The 14,763-nt window shown below is 48.7% G+C and overlaps 1 protein-coding gene across 1 annotated transcript; it reads left to right on the forward strand.

Moving 5' to 3' along the window:
- The first annotated feature begins 4,575 nt into the window (after positions 1-4,575).
- Positions 4,576-12,803, forward strand: PITHD1 (PITH domain containing 1). Its single transcript, XM_050932209.1, has 6 exons — positions 4,576-4,789; positions 7,798-7,844; positions 8,083-8,160; positions 10,447-10,551; positions 11,151-11,259; positions 11,884-12,803. Exons 1-6 carry the CDS (start codon positions 4,595-4,597, stop codon positions 11,983-11,985), a joined length of 636 nt encoding a protein of 211 aa, XP_050788166.1. The 5' UTR covers positions 4,576-4,594; the 3' UTR covers positions 11,986-12,803.
- The last annotated feature ends 1,960 nt before the right edge of the window (positions 12,804-14,763 follow it).

Below are 14,763 nucleotides of genomic sequence, written 5' to 3' on the forward strand. Positions count from 1 at the left end.
AACCTAGCTTTTTAGTCTAGATCTGGCTTTAAACTCAGGTTATTTATCCCAAAATCCTTTGTCTGCTGGTCTCAGAGAACCCAGTGTGAACCTTTGAAGAGACTGGGGTGGGTAATCAGCCAGACAATAGATTCCCTCCCTGGGGCAAAGCTTCAAACCTCTGATAACCAGAGGACTTACATTCATATTCCTCTTTCTCCTGAAGAAGTTAGGTACAATGACAATCACACAAACAAATGCATTTTTCATGCAATGGACCTAAAATATATTAAAGTTGATTCAATAAGATTTATCCAGGATATTGTTATATCTGTCACAGGCCTTTACACTGCAGTTCACAGTAACCATTCTGTAGGGCTGTTACAGATTGAACAACCTAATATACCAAAGTACTGCAGTTTCGCTTTAAACCAGGGGTGGAGGGCACTGAACATATGAAGCAGCTGAATGTCTTTATAGCTGAAAGTGGCTGATATCTAGTTCAGTGGGTCTCAACCAGGGGTGCACGGACTCCTAGGGGTATGCACAGGGTCAGATTAAGGTTATGAGGGGCCTAAGTATGAATTACATATTTAGCTACATACATATTTATGTAAAATTAACAAGTTTATTCTACTCTCACATCACTCAATTCTTCAGATACTTCTGAATAGCATGAGGGATGCTACGCTGCCCTTCTCTTAGGCCTCCGAGGTAGTGGAGTGCCCGTCTGTATGAGGATGAACACTGCAGCATTCCCCATCCTGCTCACCTCTTTCCACCTTGTGCTTCTATCCTCAGCTCTCCCCTGGCACAGTGCAAAGCCAAGCCCTGCCGGTGTTTTCCCCAAGCGATGGCCTCTACACCACACATCGCATCTCACTCTGACTGCAGTCTGGGAGGCAGCCAGCTTTTATTATGTAAAAGAAAACCACTCAGGTGTAAAAATCCATTGAAGTAGAGGAAGTAGGAGTGGGGAAATTACATTGGGTGGCATTGTATTTGAGGCTGTCTTGCCCTGAAAGCTGCCTCCCCGCGTTGCACTGGCTGAGGAGAATGTATTCCTGTTTTCACATTGAACCCAAACATTATTTGTGGGCTGATACCCAGTTTGTGTAGTTAATCTCCCATGATTCACCACATCAGGCCATTCTGTCACCAAGCTCTTCCACAATTAGAATCATGAAATAGAATCACAGGACTGGAAGGGACCTTGAGAGGTCATCTAGTCCGGTCCCCTGCACTTATGGCAGGACTAAGTATTATCTATTCTAGAACATGTGATCAGCAGCTCTGACATGAGCTTTTTTTTTAAGCATGAATTCTGTGTGCACCAGCCCCCTACAGTTTGCATTTGTTTGTTTTATGCTTTCTGTAAGAAAAAGGTCACAGCCAGAAGTGACAGATCTTTAGATGGTTGCCCAGTCATAATATTTAGCACTTCTGTGCTATGTTAGCTCTTCAAAAATCACTGTACAAACATTAAACAAACTTAAGCTAAAGCCTTTCAGCTTTTGAATGACTAAGAGGTGACAAAACAGAGCTATTCCCTGTTGTGTGTTCTCTGCCTCCCTGAACAAAAAGACTTCACTGAAAATCAGCAGCTTAAAAGGACCATTAAGGATCTTTCAAAAGAACAGTCCAACCAAGGCTGCTGTAGTGACACCCTTGTTACAGCAGGCCTAGTGTTTGTTTAAGGCTGATGTGGAATGAAAGGAGGGCTTCCTGCATGTGTAAATCAAGCAGACCTTGCTTATTTTTGTCCTTAAAGTGCTCAGAGTTTAGAGGAGGAAAGTGAATGAGATTCTGCTTATACCAGATGTGAAAAAGCAGAAGGGACCAAAATCTATTCTTGTGCAAAGATCTGTTCTCCCTGAAGTCAGTAAGGCTACACAGGTGTAACTGTCAGCAGGAACTGGTCTCTGTTCTCATTCCCCTCTCAAATCACATTCCAGGCTCACCCAATATTTTCCACTTGAGAAAGAAGTTAGTTTGAGTTGGGGTGGTCGCAAGTGTGTCCCTTTAAAAATCCAACAGTTTACAGCTCTGGTCTGGATAACTTGGGCCAAATCCCTCTTTAATATAACGCTACTGAAGTACGTATTTCCACCAGGGACCAATTTAGTCCCCTGCATGCGATTCCTCTTCTTGCTTTGCAGCAACCAGTGGACAAAAACACCATTTCCAGAGCTCTGCATATTCCTGTCAGTATCAGGGATGCTTAATGTGCAGACAGAGCTGGGAACAAAGGTGTGACGCAAGCACTGTTCTCCCAGATGTAGCATGCTCTCCGAGCAGCACAAAAAGGTTCTGAAGTCAATCGAACAAAATAAAAAATTGATTAAAAAGCTGTCCCTGTCAATGGTGACTAGGAATCAACTGGCAAGAAGCAGCACTGCTGTCCTACCGAACAACAGTTCCAGCTAGTGTTTCACTCTGCCATTTAAAACCTATGGAGTTAGGTTTACAACGTTAGAAATTGGTTTGCTAAGTTGGCAATGTGAGAAACTGCCACACAACAGACTAACAACAGGCTCATCCGTTATCCCATCTGGACTCCTGCCTAGGTTGGTAACTACAGAACATGTGAACCTCCACAGTGAGTTGGATTCTGCCCCTGGTTATTTCTAACCCTGTGGAGTTGCTAACATATTACTTGGGTGCAGAATCCGATCCATTAGTGTAGTTGCAAAATTGTACAGAAAACTGTGTTCTGCCCTTAGCCCTTGAGCAGGGTATCAGCTGTAGTAGCTGGAGCAGTAACCCTTTTCCTTTTCCCCTAGCAAGTGTAACTGTAAATGTTACAGGTTACACAACTAATCTGTCTGTCCTTAACCTACAGGTGTTTTGCTATTCAGAGCTAAAGGGACCAGAGCACCACTCTGTACAGCATCTCCCAGGCCAGCCTCTACTAACTACTGAATTAAGCTTCTCAGCGAGGAAGCTTGTACCAGTGGGGATGATTATTAGTCCCGTAACTGATCTAGCCTGACAGAAATGGTGTTAGCCTCCGTTTACAGCCACGGAATCTGAGCCAGTAGAAAATAGGAAGAAGGCCACTCTAGTTCCTGTCACCAATTCAGTTCCTTCCCCACATGCTGAAGAACTCACTGCCACCTTCTAGCAGGGACAGAAAGAGCTTAGTAGGAGTAGTAAAGTGCAGGCCCCATGACAACACGAATAGCTGCAGTAACAGTGCATGGGATACACCTGTATCAGGGTTTAAACGCTGAGAGTACCTGGCGCTCGCCTGTCCCTCCCACCCCACTGCAGAAAGCCAGCTTCTTGCCCTTGCCCCTTTGCTGAACTTTTAGTACCTGCCTGCCCCTGCCCCACCCCCTTCCTGCTGACCCCTGCGCATTTGCTGTTCCCTCCCCCACCCCCACCCCCCCGACTTATGGGCAGCTATTGCTCTCCTGTCTGCTGAGTCCAACCCCTGAGCACCTGCTACCTCCTCCCCCACCCAGCTCCCCCCCCACTGACCCCATAGCACCTGCTACCTCCCCCCCAGCTTCCCCCCCGTTTCCCTCCCCACTGACCCCATAGCACCTGCTACCTCCCCCACTACCCGCTTCCCCCCACTCAGCTCCCCCCCGCTGACTCCATAGCACCTGCTGCCCCCCCAGTTTCCCTCCCCACTGACCCCATAGCACCTGCTGCCCCCCCAGCTCCCCCCCGCTTCCCTCCCCTCTGACCCCATAGCCCCTGCTGCCCCCCACCCAGCTCCCCCCCCGCTTCCCTCCCCACTGACCCCATAGCCCCTGCTGCCCCCCACCCAGCTCCCCCCCGCTTCCCTCCCCACTGACCCCATAGCACCTGCTACCCCCCACCCAGCTTCCCACCCGCTTCCCTCCCCACTGACCCCATAGCCCCTGCTGCCCCCCCAGCTCCCCCCCACTGACCCCATAGCCCCTGCTGTCCCCCCAAGCTCCCCCCTGCTTCCCTCCCCACTGACCCCATAGCCCCTGCTGCCCCCCCCAGCTTCCCCCCCGCTTCCCTCCCCACTGACCCCATAGCCTCTGCTGTCCCCCCAAGCTGTCCCCCCGCTTCCCTCCCCACTGACCCCATAGCCCCTGCTGCCCCCCCCCCAGCTCCCCCCCGCTTCCCTCCCCACTGACCCCATAGCCCCTGCTGTCCCCCTCAGCTCCCCCCCGCCCCCTGACCCCATAGCACCTGCTGCCCCCCTCAGCTCCCCCCCCCACTGACCCCATAGCCCCTGCTGCCCCCCTCAGCTCCCCCCCCCACTGACCCCATAGCCCCTGCTGCCCCCACCCAGCTCCGCTGACCCCTGACCCCTGCTGCCCCTAGGGGGACGGCAAGTGTGAGAAATCGGGACGGGGGGGGGGACAGGAGCCTACATAGGAAAAAGCCCCAAAACCGGGACATCTGGTCACCTGCGCGGCGCCCCTCCCCCCCCCGGCAGTAGCCCGTCCCAATACCACGTGACACGGCTGGACCAACGGCGGCGGGTGGAGGGGGGCACGGCGCATCACGTGACGGAGGAGCAGCCGCGGCCGAGCCTCCCTCCCCGTCACGTGAGGAGGCGGGGGCGCTCTGACGTCGCACGCGTCCCCGCGCGGGTTTCCTCCTCCTCCCGCGCGCCAGCGGCTGGGCCATGGCGCACGGACACGGGCACGGCGGGGGCGGCTGCTGCGGGGCCGAGCGCGAGGAGCCCCCCGAGCGCCGCGGCCTGGCCTGGGGCCTCTACCTGCGCATCGACCGCGAGCGGCTCCAGTGCCTCAACGAGCGGCGGGAGGGCAGCGGGGCGCGCGTCTTCCGCGCCTGGGAGGAGCGGGGGGACCGCAGCCAGGTACCGGCCGGGGGGTCCCGACTTGTGTGCGAGCGGGGCCCGGACACCCCGGCCCCGCCCCTTCAGGCCCCGCGCGCTCCCCCCTCGCTCCCTAGCTCGTGTGCACAAGGCGCGGGTGGGTGTCGGGGCTCGGGCTGTGGTGGGGCCAGGGGTGAGGGGGTGGGCTCTGGGAGGGAGTTTGGGTGTGAGAGGGGGCTCAGGACTGAGGTAGGGGCTCTGGGCTGAGGGGTGCGGGCTCTGGGAGGGAGTTTGGGTGTGGGAGGGGGCTCAGGACTGAGATAGGGAGTTGGGGTGTGGGGGGGCTCTGGGCTGAGGGATGTGGGCTCTGGAAGGAAGTTTGGATGTGGGAGGGGGCTCAGGACTGAGATAGGGAGTTGGGGTGTAGGGGGGGCTCTGGGCTGAGGGATGTGGGCTCTGGAAGGAAGTTTGGATGTGGGAGGGGGCTCAGGACTGAGATAGGGAGTTGGGGTGTAGGGGGGGCTCTGGGCTGAGGGGTGTGGGCTTTGGAAGGAAGTTTGGATGTGGGAGGGGGCTCAGGACTGGGGTTGGGGCTCTGGGCTGAGGGGTGTGGGCTTTGGAAGGAAGTTTGGGTGTGGCAGGGGGCTCAGGACTGAGGTAGGAGTTGGGGTGTAGGGGGGGCTCTGGGCTGAGGGGTGTGGGCTTTGGAAGGAAGTTTGGGTGCGGGAAAGGGCTCAGGACTGGGGTTGGGGTGAGGGCGTGGGAGTTTGGGTGCAGGAAGGGGCTCAGGACTGAGGTAGGGGATTGGGGTGAGGGGTGCAGGCTCCAGGCGGCGCTTACCTCAGGTGGCTCCTGGGAAGCTGCCGACATGGTCCTCTGGCTCCTAGTGTGCTGCCCGCGCAGCTCCTATTAGCTGTGGTTTCCAGCCAATGGAAGCTGCGGAGCCGGCACTCAGGGCGGGGGCAGCATGTGGAGCCCCTGTGGCCACCCCTGCACATCTAGGGGCTGCAGGGACATACCAGCTGCTTCTGGGAGCCTGTCTGCCCTGCAGTGCCGCTGTCTGGACTTTTAATGGCCTGGCTAGCGTTGCTGACCAGAGCCACCAGGATCCCTTTTTGATCAGGCGTTCCAGTCAAAAAACAGAAACCTGGGTCCCCTAGGAAGGGGTGGGGGACTGTGGCTCCAGGTATAGGCAGTGGGGGGGACGATAGGTACCAGCAGTACCAGTGAAGCTGGGTGTCCCTCTAGTTTAGAGAGTCCCTAAGGTCTCCCATGTCCTGGATAGCAACGGGTGTGACTGCTTGCGGGGGAGCCCAGCTCTGGGCCCCTGCCACCCAGTCTTAAGAACACAGGGCTGAGAGAGAATCCCTTGGGGATGTGGGGGAGTTTAGCGATCACCTCCCCCACCCCACCCTTGTCGCTGCCACCCTCCGTCCAATCCCTGCCTGCCTCCAGCCCCTGTGCGGGCTGAGCTCTGCGGCTGCTCCTGGTGCTCTCTCTGGTGGGGGTCTGGGCACCTAGGGCTCAGCCGGCAGTGTGGGTTACACCATGGGGGAAAGTGGGCAGGGTGGGCTGAGAAATTCCAGGCTGTCTCCAATGTCCTGGCCCTGAAGCACCAGCAATGAAGGGCCACGCTCCGTGCTTGTGGACCTCCCCAAGAGCTTAGTTCCACCTGGGACACTGACTCTTCAGGAGTTCAGTTCCTCTATTGATTCTGGTTGCTGCTTCCCAGATGGTGCCAGCACATTCACCATACCAGTTCTTCCTTGGTTTTCTTTGCTTTTTCTTTCCTCCCTCAGGTACCTGATTCAATGCTTGTTTGGCATTGAATGTTCCAGTCCCAACCCCCTGAGCCTTGTTTCTTTGCTGGTGATTTCTAACATGCCCTGCTCTGTCAGCTCCCTTCCTTTCGCATTTGTGATTTTGACACTCTGTGACATGTGTAATGGCTTCCTCCACCATCTGTGGTGGGCAGCCTCCAATCTGTCTTTGTTAGCCACAGCCAATGGCCTGTCTCTGCTCTGTAGAGCCCCATGTTCAGTACAGTCGCATGGTATAATTTGACCTGTAGTTTGGTGTGGAGATCTGTTTGACTAGATGTCATTCATTCTATTTATATACCAGCATAATTGTATTTGTGGGGCGGGGGGTGACTTTACCAAAATAATTATACTAGCACAGCCCCACTGTGGATATGAAAGTGTGGTGGTGGTGATTTTTCTTTTTCTTTTTTTACTGGTATAGTGTATTGCACTTGGAAAGGCCGGAATAATGTATACCAGTAAAAGGGCAGTTCTGCCTTTATAAGCTGCATCCACACCAAGAGCACTTGGCTATAGAGGTACAGCAATACTGTCCATGTGTGCCTAGTGTAGACATGGCCTAAGGTCATATCTGTGCTATAGACTTCTGCTGGCACAGGCTTGTCAGACAGGAGTGTGATCTCTGACCAATATAGCTGTGCTGGCAGAAGCCCTTAGTACGAATAGACAGTTATACTGGTATAGCTTGTTTTGCTTGTAGAGGTGGTTTTATTGTACTGGTACAAAGTGCAGCTTTACTGGTACAGCTGAATTCACACTAGGAGCACTTGCTGGTATGGCATACTGGCATCCCTATGCCAACAGAGTGCTCCTAGCGTAGCATGACATTAGCCATAACAAAAAAAGGCTTTGTGTCTCTCGCCTCAACAGAGACTTTCTAGTGGATGCTTCAGTGGGTTATTGAATTAAATCTCTTCCTACTGAATACATTAAACACTTACTAGTAGGCAGAGTATCTGTATAAAATACAACTGAACTATAATTTTCAGTGTAAACAAAGTTCATTGGATAATGCATTGTCTGTATTGTTCATTCATAGTTCCCAAAATCAAGTAGTGCATATTAACATGGTTCTACAGTAAATGTGTTAGCACAAAGCTTCCAGTGGAATGCAGATATGAACTGATGCAGAAGGAAGTGCATGGGAAGCGTAATATATGGCATTACAGAATATCTTCATTATCTGCTTCTAAAGGATTATTTTTAATCCAGTTTTGTATCTTTTAGTTTGTCGAAAGTGATGATGATGAAGTAGAACTTCTGTTTAATATCCCGTAAGTACCTGCTTGGCACCACTTCATGCACTGTTAGCACCTGATGCACTTAGTTTTATTTGTGGCTGGGTTCTTTGCTCACAATAGTCTTCCTTGTATGCTCTCGGGAAATAAACTAGAAAACAAGTTTGGGTGATGGCAGCTCTTCTTGGCTGAGACTTACTGAATTTGTGATGCATAATCAAGACTAACTGGAAGATAGTGGAGGTGAAGTCACTGATTCTGTGTTTCATGGCAGGTTTACAGGCAACGTGAAGCTAAAAGGGATAATTGTGATGGGAGAGGATGATGATACACACCCGTCAGAGATGAGACTGTAAGTGGAACTGGGCCTGGCCACCAGGAAAGCTCATGTTGGGCAGATATTGTATAGAGTATCTCTTTGCACAGCTGTTTTAGAGCAGGGTTTTGAAATCCCTAAGCAGTGTTTTTACCATCTCGTCAAAGATAGTCTGAGACTGAACCCTAGAGTGACTCATACTAAGGGATTGTATTTTTTCACCTCGCTGCTTTTTAAAAAAAATTAAATACTTCAGCTTTTCCTTTCCCACTGCAAAGTTCTCGTTGCCCAGTGACCTCAGTATTCCTATCCCCATTTTACAGGTGAAAAGGACACTAAAGCCAGAGCAGGCATTGGTGTCAGTCCAAAGCAGAAACCAGGAATATCTGCTTCAGGCTAGGCTGCCCTTTCATATTGCTGAGTAGAAGCTCCTATACTAAATTAATATTAATGTAATTATCTGGTGATAAGCATGATTAAGGCCCTGTGAAAATTGTGGTGGTGGTGGGGGGGTTAATTTGTGGCAGCATCTCAGGCAGGGGTTTGAATTTCACGGGATGTGCATGGCTGCTGAGTTCCTCCACAAACTATTGCCATTTTTCCAATGGCATGCTGGTCCTATTTCAGGAGGTAGGAGTGTGGGACATGGGGGAAGGGGATGTCTCATCACTAGGCACCATCCCTCTGTTCTAGCCTGGTCTGGGTCCGGGATTGGGGCCTAGATCGCTAGAGCCCTGCATGGATACAAAATTTGTATCCGCATCCAACCCACAAACATGGTCTGTGGATATAAAGCAGATATCTGCAGATTTGCAGGGCTCTGTACATCACACTGTGCTCCGCTGAGACCTGGGCCACTGCTGCTGCTTCCTGCCCTGGCTGGGGAAGTGGTGTGGCACTGACAGGACGCTGGGATTAGGGGCTCTGGTAGACCCCGGGGGAGATACTGCAGTGCTAGCTGGCAAGGAGTTGAGACCAGGATCCACCACTTGGGGCGGGGGGAGAGAGAGCGAGAGAGAGTGTGTGTGTGTGTAGCGGGGTGTCTAGCTTATCCCCCTGCTGGGGCAGACCTGTTTGTGCTCCAAACAGAATATCCTAGTCTCAGCTGTTTGCCAACTGGTGCTGCGGTGTCCCCTGAAGGCCTGCAGTGGACCACCATGAGGCAGGCCAGGGCTTCTAATTGCCGCAGGTTGTCAGTGCCACACCACCTCCCAACTGGCTGGCAGGACTGGAAGCAGCAGCAGTGGTCTGGACTGGAGCTGAGCTCAGGATGAGCTGGGGCCTGCCCTGGGCCAGGCAATTGTTGCCAGCCTACTGCCTCAGGAGCAGCCTGATATGGTGGTTTTTCTAAAAGCTCAGAGGCAAAAGCAGGAATGTTGTTAGAAAAATTATGGTATTGGGCTAATTTTACAATTTCTGTGAAATTGTGACTTATTCAGGGCCCTAATCATCACTTGGCTTTCCACTAAGGGAGCTTTTCCCCCTCATCTTTGCTCTATCTCTAATGCACTGGAATCTAACCCCTCTCTCTATAGAATTTATAGCAACGAAGGGCTGGAAGGGACTGGGAAGTCATCAAGCCCAGCCATCTGTGCTGGGGCAGGACCAAATAGACCTAGACCAACCCTGACAGATGTTTATCCAACATGTTCTTAAAAATCTCCAGTGATGGGGATTCCACAGCCTCCTTCGGAAACCTGTTCCAGAACTTGACTACCCCTATAGTTAGGAAGTTTTTCCTAATATCTAACCTAAATCTCCCTGGTTGCAGATTAAACTCATTTCTTCTTGTCCTGCCCTCAGTGGACATAGAGAACAATTGTCTTCTTTATAGCAGCCCTTAACAGTCTACAAATATGTTATCAGGTTCTGCCGTCAGTCTTCTTTTCTCAAGACTAAACATGTCCAGTTTTTTTAACCTTTCCTCATAGATCAGGTTTTCTAAACCTTTTATCATTTTTGTTGTGCTGCTCTAGATTCTCTCAAATTGTCCACATCTTTTCTAAAGTGTGGCACCCAAAATTGCACACAGTGTTCCAGCTGAGGCCTCATCAGTGCTGAGTAGAGCAGGACATGTACTGGAAGTGCTGTGGGTGGAACATGTCTTATATCTACAGCTCTGTTCCTTGCTCTTGTCAACACACTACAAGTAGTAAACAATTCCTGGTATGATGCAAGTGCTGTTTACTTGGCTGATCCAGGTGTGTGTGTGTGTAGTCCACAGGACACAGTCAGTTTAATAACCCAGTGGTGGGAGGAGAAGGGAGATAAATCAATTAGCTAAGATGCATTTTAACCACTGTTGTTTTTCTCCACTCCCAGGTTCAAGAACATTCCTCACATGTCATTTGATGACACAGCCAGAGAACCAGATCAGATGTTCAGTCTGAATCGAGATCTAACAGGAGAACTGGAGTATCCCACAAAGTATGAGACAGGCTCTTCCCTTCTCTGTGGTGCATCTGTTAGGGATGCACTGGAGTTCATTCCTCCTGGAGCCAATGAGTTTGTGTTCCTTTTATCAGAGTCTACTCATATGCTATTCAATGGTTAGAAATGCCTTTTCTGGCTCTTCCCAACACTTGTGTTGGAGTGAGAACTCTACCTGTCCCTAAATGGTGTTGAAGACCTTTTCCCTGGGGAGGGAAGATCTTGGGTCTTGCATCCTGGAGGCTCCCCAGACTGAATTCTCAATGCCTTGTCTCCTCCACCTCTTACACCAAGGAGGGCTGAAGAAGGCACCTTTTACTGTTCTCCAATGTACCAGAGGAGTTGCATGTCAGACACACCAGGTGCTTCCTTCACCCTCCCTCCCAGTTCTTGTTGATCCAAGGAGTGAATGGCTAAGACACCAGGTCTCCTACATGGCAGTGCTTAGTCTCCACACCTCAATAGGTTTTCCTTTTCAAATAACATCTTCATCCTCTTCAGTGCAGAAACTGCTCCAGAAATTAGGATTTATTTCCTGGGTGACTGGTTACGTGCTGAACTCCGAACTCAGTCTGTTTTTTGTTTTTTTCTTCCAGAATTGCTCGTTTCTCAAACGTTTACCATCTTTCCATCCACATTTCCAAGAATTTTGGAGCTGAGACAACAAAGATCTTTTATATAGGCCTGAGGGGAGAGTGGACAGAGGTGAGTGAGAGCGGGGACAAAATGAGCAAAACGCATCACAAATGCAGAAGTCGTCTTGAATTGCAGCTTGTACAGTTGGGTCTGTCTGGGTGTGGTTATTTATAAGAAACTTGGAAAGAGCTATGGAGAGCTTTTTTTACTGATCAGTAACTGAGTTAATTTGCTGAACTGAATCAGAACCCAAATAATGCTTGGTTAGTTTCCTTCCCTGTATCCAACATGAACTGCTGTGATTCTGGGAAGCTACCTGTTAAGAACTGGGAGGTGCTGGCATTGCTGTTGGATTTATTTAAAGCATATATTTTTGTCACAGGCATGATTCTGTTAAGAACTAGGTACATGCAGAAGAAGCTGCAGTCTTGCAACTACAGATTTAAAACATAGACATAGCATAGGTTCGGCATCAATCAAGGCATGATTTGTAATGTAAAGCATTCCTTGAGCTGGGAACAGGTGCCTGGGCCTCAATGGCTGGCACCAAATTCAGTTTAGGCAGATCTTGGGAAGGGTGGGAGAGACTACTTTGGACAGAAGTGAAATGGGAAGAAGTGGTCAGATTTTTTTTTTTTTTTTGGTGGAGTAAACTGAGCTTTAATGGGACCAAATATGTTTGCCTTGATTCAGGCTTATCGACATGAAGTGACCATCTGCAACTATGAAGCATCAGCAAACCCAGCTGACCACAAAATTGATCAGATCATGCCGGAAACCCACTTCATTTCCTAACAGTAACACCAGGATGCTTCCAAAGGCTTCATTATCAATACACTGAGTTAATGGACTGACTTTGAAGAGAACAGATTCTTGGGGCACTGGAGAGAGTGGTGAAATAGCTTTTATATCTTTTTGTCTTTGCCCTGGAAAGAAGAGTGCCAATGCATGAAATCTCTTTATAAAGTTGATTGATTGTTAATGGCAATCATCGGTTGGGTGCTTCAGCACTCTGAAGAATCAGGCCTTGACATAGTGGAGTGTGTCTCCTTCACAGTGGCAACCTAGTGGCCTAATTGTTTATGTTGCCAATTGAAAATAAAAGCATATCCTCTCACTCTGTATGCCCCAAGCTTCAAGATTGGTTTGTGTCTGAAATGCTGGTTATTCGAGGCAAACAACGCAGGGAAACATCCTCTGATTGCTACTCTGTCCCTGGGTGTTGAACAATTGGTGCTGGTGTGTGAAGCTTGAGCCTAACAGTGACTTGATATAGGGTTATTGCTGTAGTGAGGAGAAAGGAATTGTAAACTGAAACTTGCATCTAGATATTCTGTTCCCCTGAAATGTAAATTCTGAGGGAAATCTAAAACTGGGAGAGATGCTGGATCCTTAACATACATAAAAGTGAAAATACAGGGTTGTATGGTTGAGGGGGCTTTGCAGAAAGCATTCAAAGCACTGTTTGCACATTTAAAGTTGTGGCTTTTTGCTGAAGATATAGAGCCTCTACTCCATGTTAAAAGCCAAACCTGGAGACCTAGGAGTTCCTTTAGGCACAACTTTATAAGGAATGTAACTAATCTTTCCTAATAAATCTATGGCAGATGTAACTTGTTTCATTTCTTGTGTCCATCTTGACTTATGTGTAGCAGTGTACCTGTCTAGTTGCAGAAAGGGTTTAATGCAATTGAGTGTACCTCTCAGATGTGGGCAATCCTATCTTTAAATACACCATTGTAACCATGCTGTAACAGTCAAAAGAGCTATGAATCTACCAGCCCCAAACCTCTTTATTCACCATTAATGGCTATAGCTAAGCCCTAATAAAAAGTTTCTGCAGCCAACTATGAAAAATGGTGTGAGAGAGAGAGTGTGCAGGCTTATAGGTCCAGAGCAGTGGTAGTAATTAGCTACCACTGGAGCAACAGCCTCAGGTTTATTTCAGTGTTTGCAGAAATAAGAACTGTGATGATAATCTAGCTGTACATCCCATTCATGGCATATGTATGAGGCTGGCAGCTGGGGTAATCAAAGTATATGACTTGTGTAGTCTTGTATCCTCATTGATTTTGACATCTGGTAGTGATTGAAGTGGCAGGCTGCATTCTGTGTTTGTTTCCTGTGGTGCTCAAGGAATGGGGAAAACATTAGATCTTCCTCTCAATTGCTTTATGTGACACATCCAGTTGAACTTGTCTGCAGTTATATATATCCAAGCTTCTTTTCATACCTTTGCACAAACTCCCACTAAGAGCAGGCTGTAACTATAACAGTGTGCCGAGGTGACTTACAACTAACCTTTTGTGGCTGGAATCTAAGTTCAAAATTGCCTTAAACTGCAGTTGTATGGCATTAACTCTGCTTCAAGAAGGGATTTAAAATACCTTTGGCAAATTTAATCCTACCCATTAGTCTAGATCAGTAGTTCCCAAACTTTAACAACCAGTGAAACCCTTTCACTAAAATGTCAAGTCTCATGAACCCCCTCTTAAAAATGAATGTTTCCAGGGATTTTCTCTTTTACCTGAGTATAAATTATAAAAGCAGTGATCTTGGAAATATAGAAGTTGTTTTTGTGACATGTTTATAACACACTATGTATTTAACATTACAGTATTTTTATTGCATTATGAAAATGGCAACACTCTTCAAAGATCTCACTTTTGTATCTTGTATCACTTTGAATAAGCCTGTTATAAGACAAGGCTCCTATATTTCATCCAGGAGTATCAGATGTGGAACAGCATGAAGGTATTTAAGAAGCCAACTCAGAGTTCCTCCTACGCAAGCATTCAGGTCTTGAGCGCTCCAGGCAAACAATGCACGTTACAACAAAGCTTAAACTTGTTCTTCATAATAATTTTAAAAACAATACTAGCTGCCTATTTAATCTAAAAAACAGCAAAAAAATATCCACTTCCCTTTCCATTTCTTATAAGGAGTCCTGTCCTTCTTGGGGTCCCTAGGGCCAGCTCTGTCTGCCATTAGGGAATTTTTCACTGAGAACCCCCTGTAACATTTTGTGAACCCCCAGGGGTTCATAAAACCCCTGTTTGGGAAACACTGCTCTAGATGAAGAGAACTGTTTCTCAGAGGCAGCAATTTCACTTTATAATCAGAAGGCAGAAATTGCAGGATGAAATTTCACTGTAATATTAACTTTGTCCTTTTGAGGGAGGTAGTTGGGTTTCAATCAAAAAAATTACAGCTGTGCTGATGACTGTCACTGCATTACTTAAGAATTAAAAATGCTGACAACCAAGGGGGAGGGTGTGACAGAGCAGTATCTTCTCTAAAGCAAAGAAATAGCTCTGCCAGCTTGCTCAAGCAGTGCTGCTCCTTATTTATCTTCCCCCATATGCTCTCAAATTGCTGCCCTAATATCTTCTTACCACTCGGACACTTATATTAGGAAATAGCTGCTATCCCCCACCCCCAAAATACTGCTGGCACTTTCAGCACCATTACCTAAAACACATCGAGAATGTAATAGAAAAGGGTTTCCCACGAACTGTAACTGTGCTGATAATGGGAGAGATAGTTCAGTCCCTGAGGCTTAGTAGGGCCTAC

This window comes from Gopherus flavomarginatus, chromosome 22 (genome assembly GCF_025201925.1).
Source record: "Gopherus flavomarginatus isolate rGopFla2 chromosome 22, rGopFla2.mat.asm, whole genome shotgun sequence".
NCBI classification, from domain to species: Eukaryota; Metazoa; Chordata; order Testudines; family Testudinidae; genus Gopherus; species Gopherus flavomarginatus.

What these genes read in the sequence shown, in the direction of transcription:
- PITHD1 (XM_050932209.1), top strand. Translation starts at nt 4,595, where the DNA reads ATGGCGCACGGACACGGGCACGGCGGGGGCGGCTGCTGCGGGGCCGAG. An exon ending in GAACTTCTGTTTAATATCCC is followed by an intron (nt 7,845 to 8,082) that starts GTAAGTACCTGC and finishes GTTTCATGGCAG; the next exon opens with GTTTACAGGCAACGTGAAGC. An exon ending in TGAGGGGAGAGTGGACAGAG is followed by an intron (nt 11,260 to 11,883) that starts GTGAGTGAGAGC and finishes GCCTTGATTCAG; the next exon opens with GCTTATCGACATGAAGTGAC.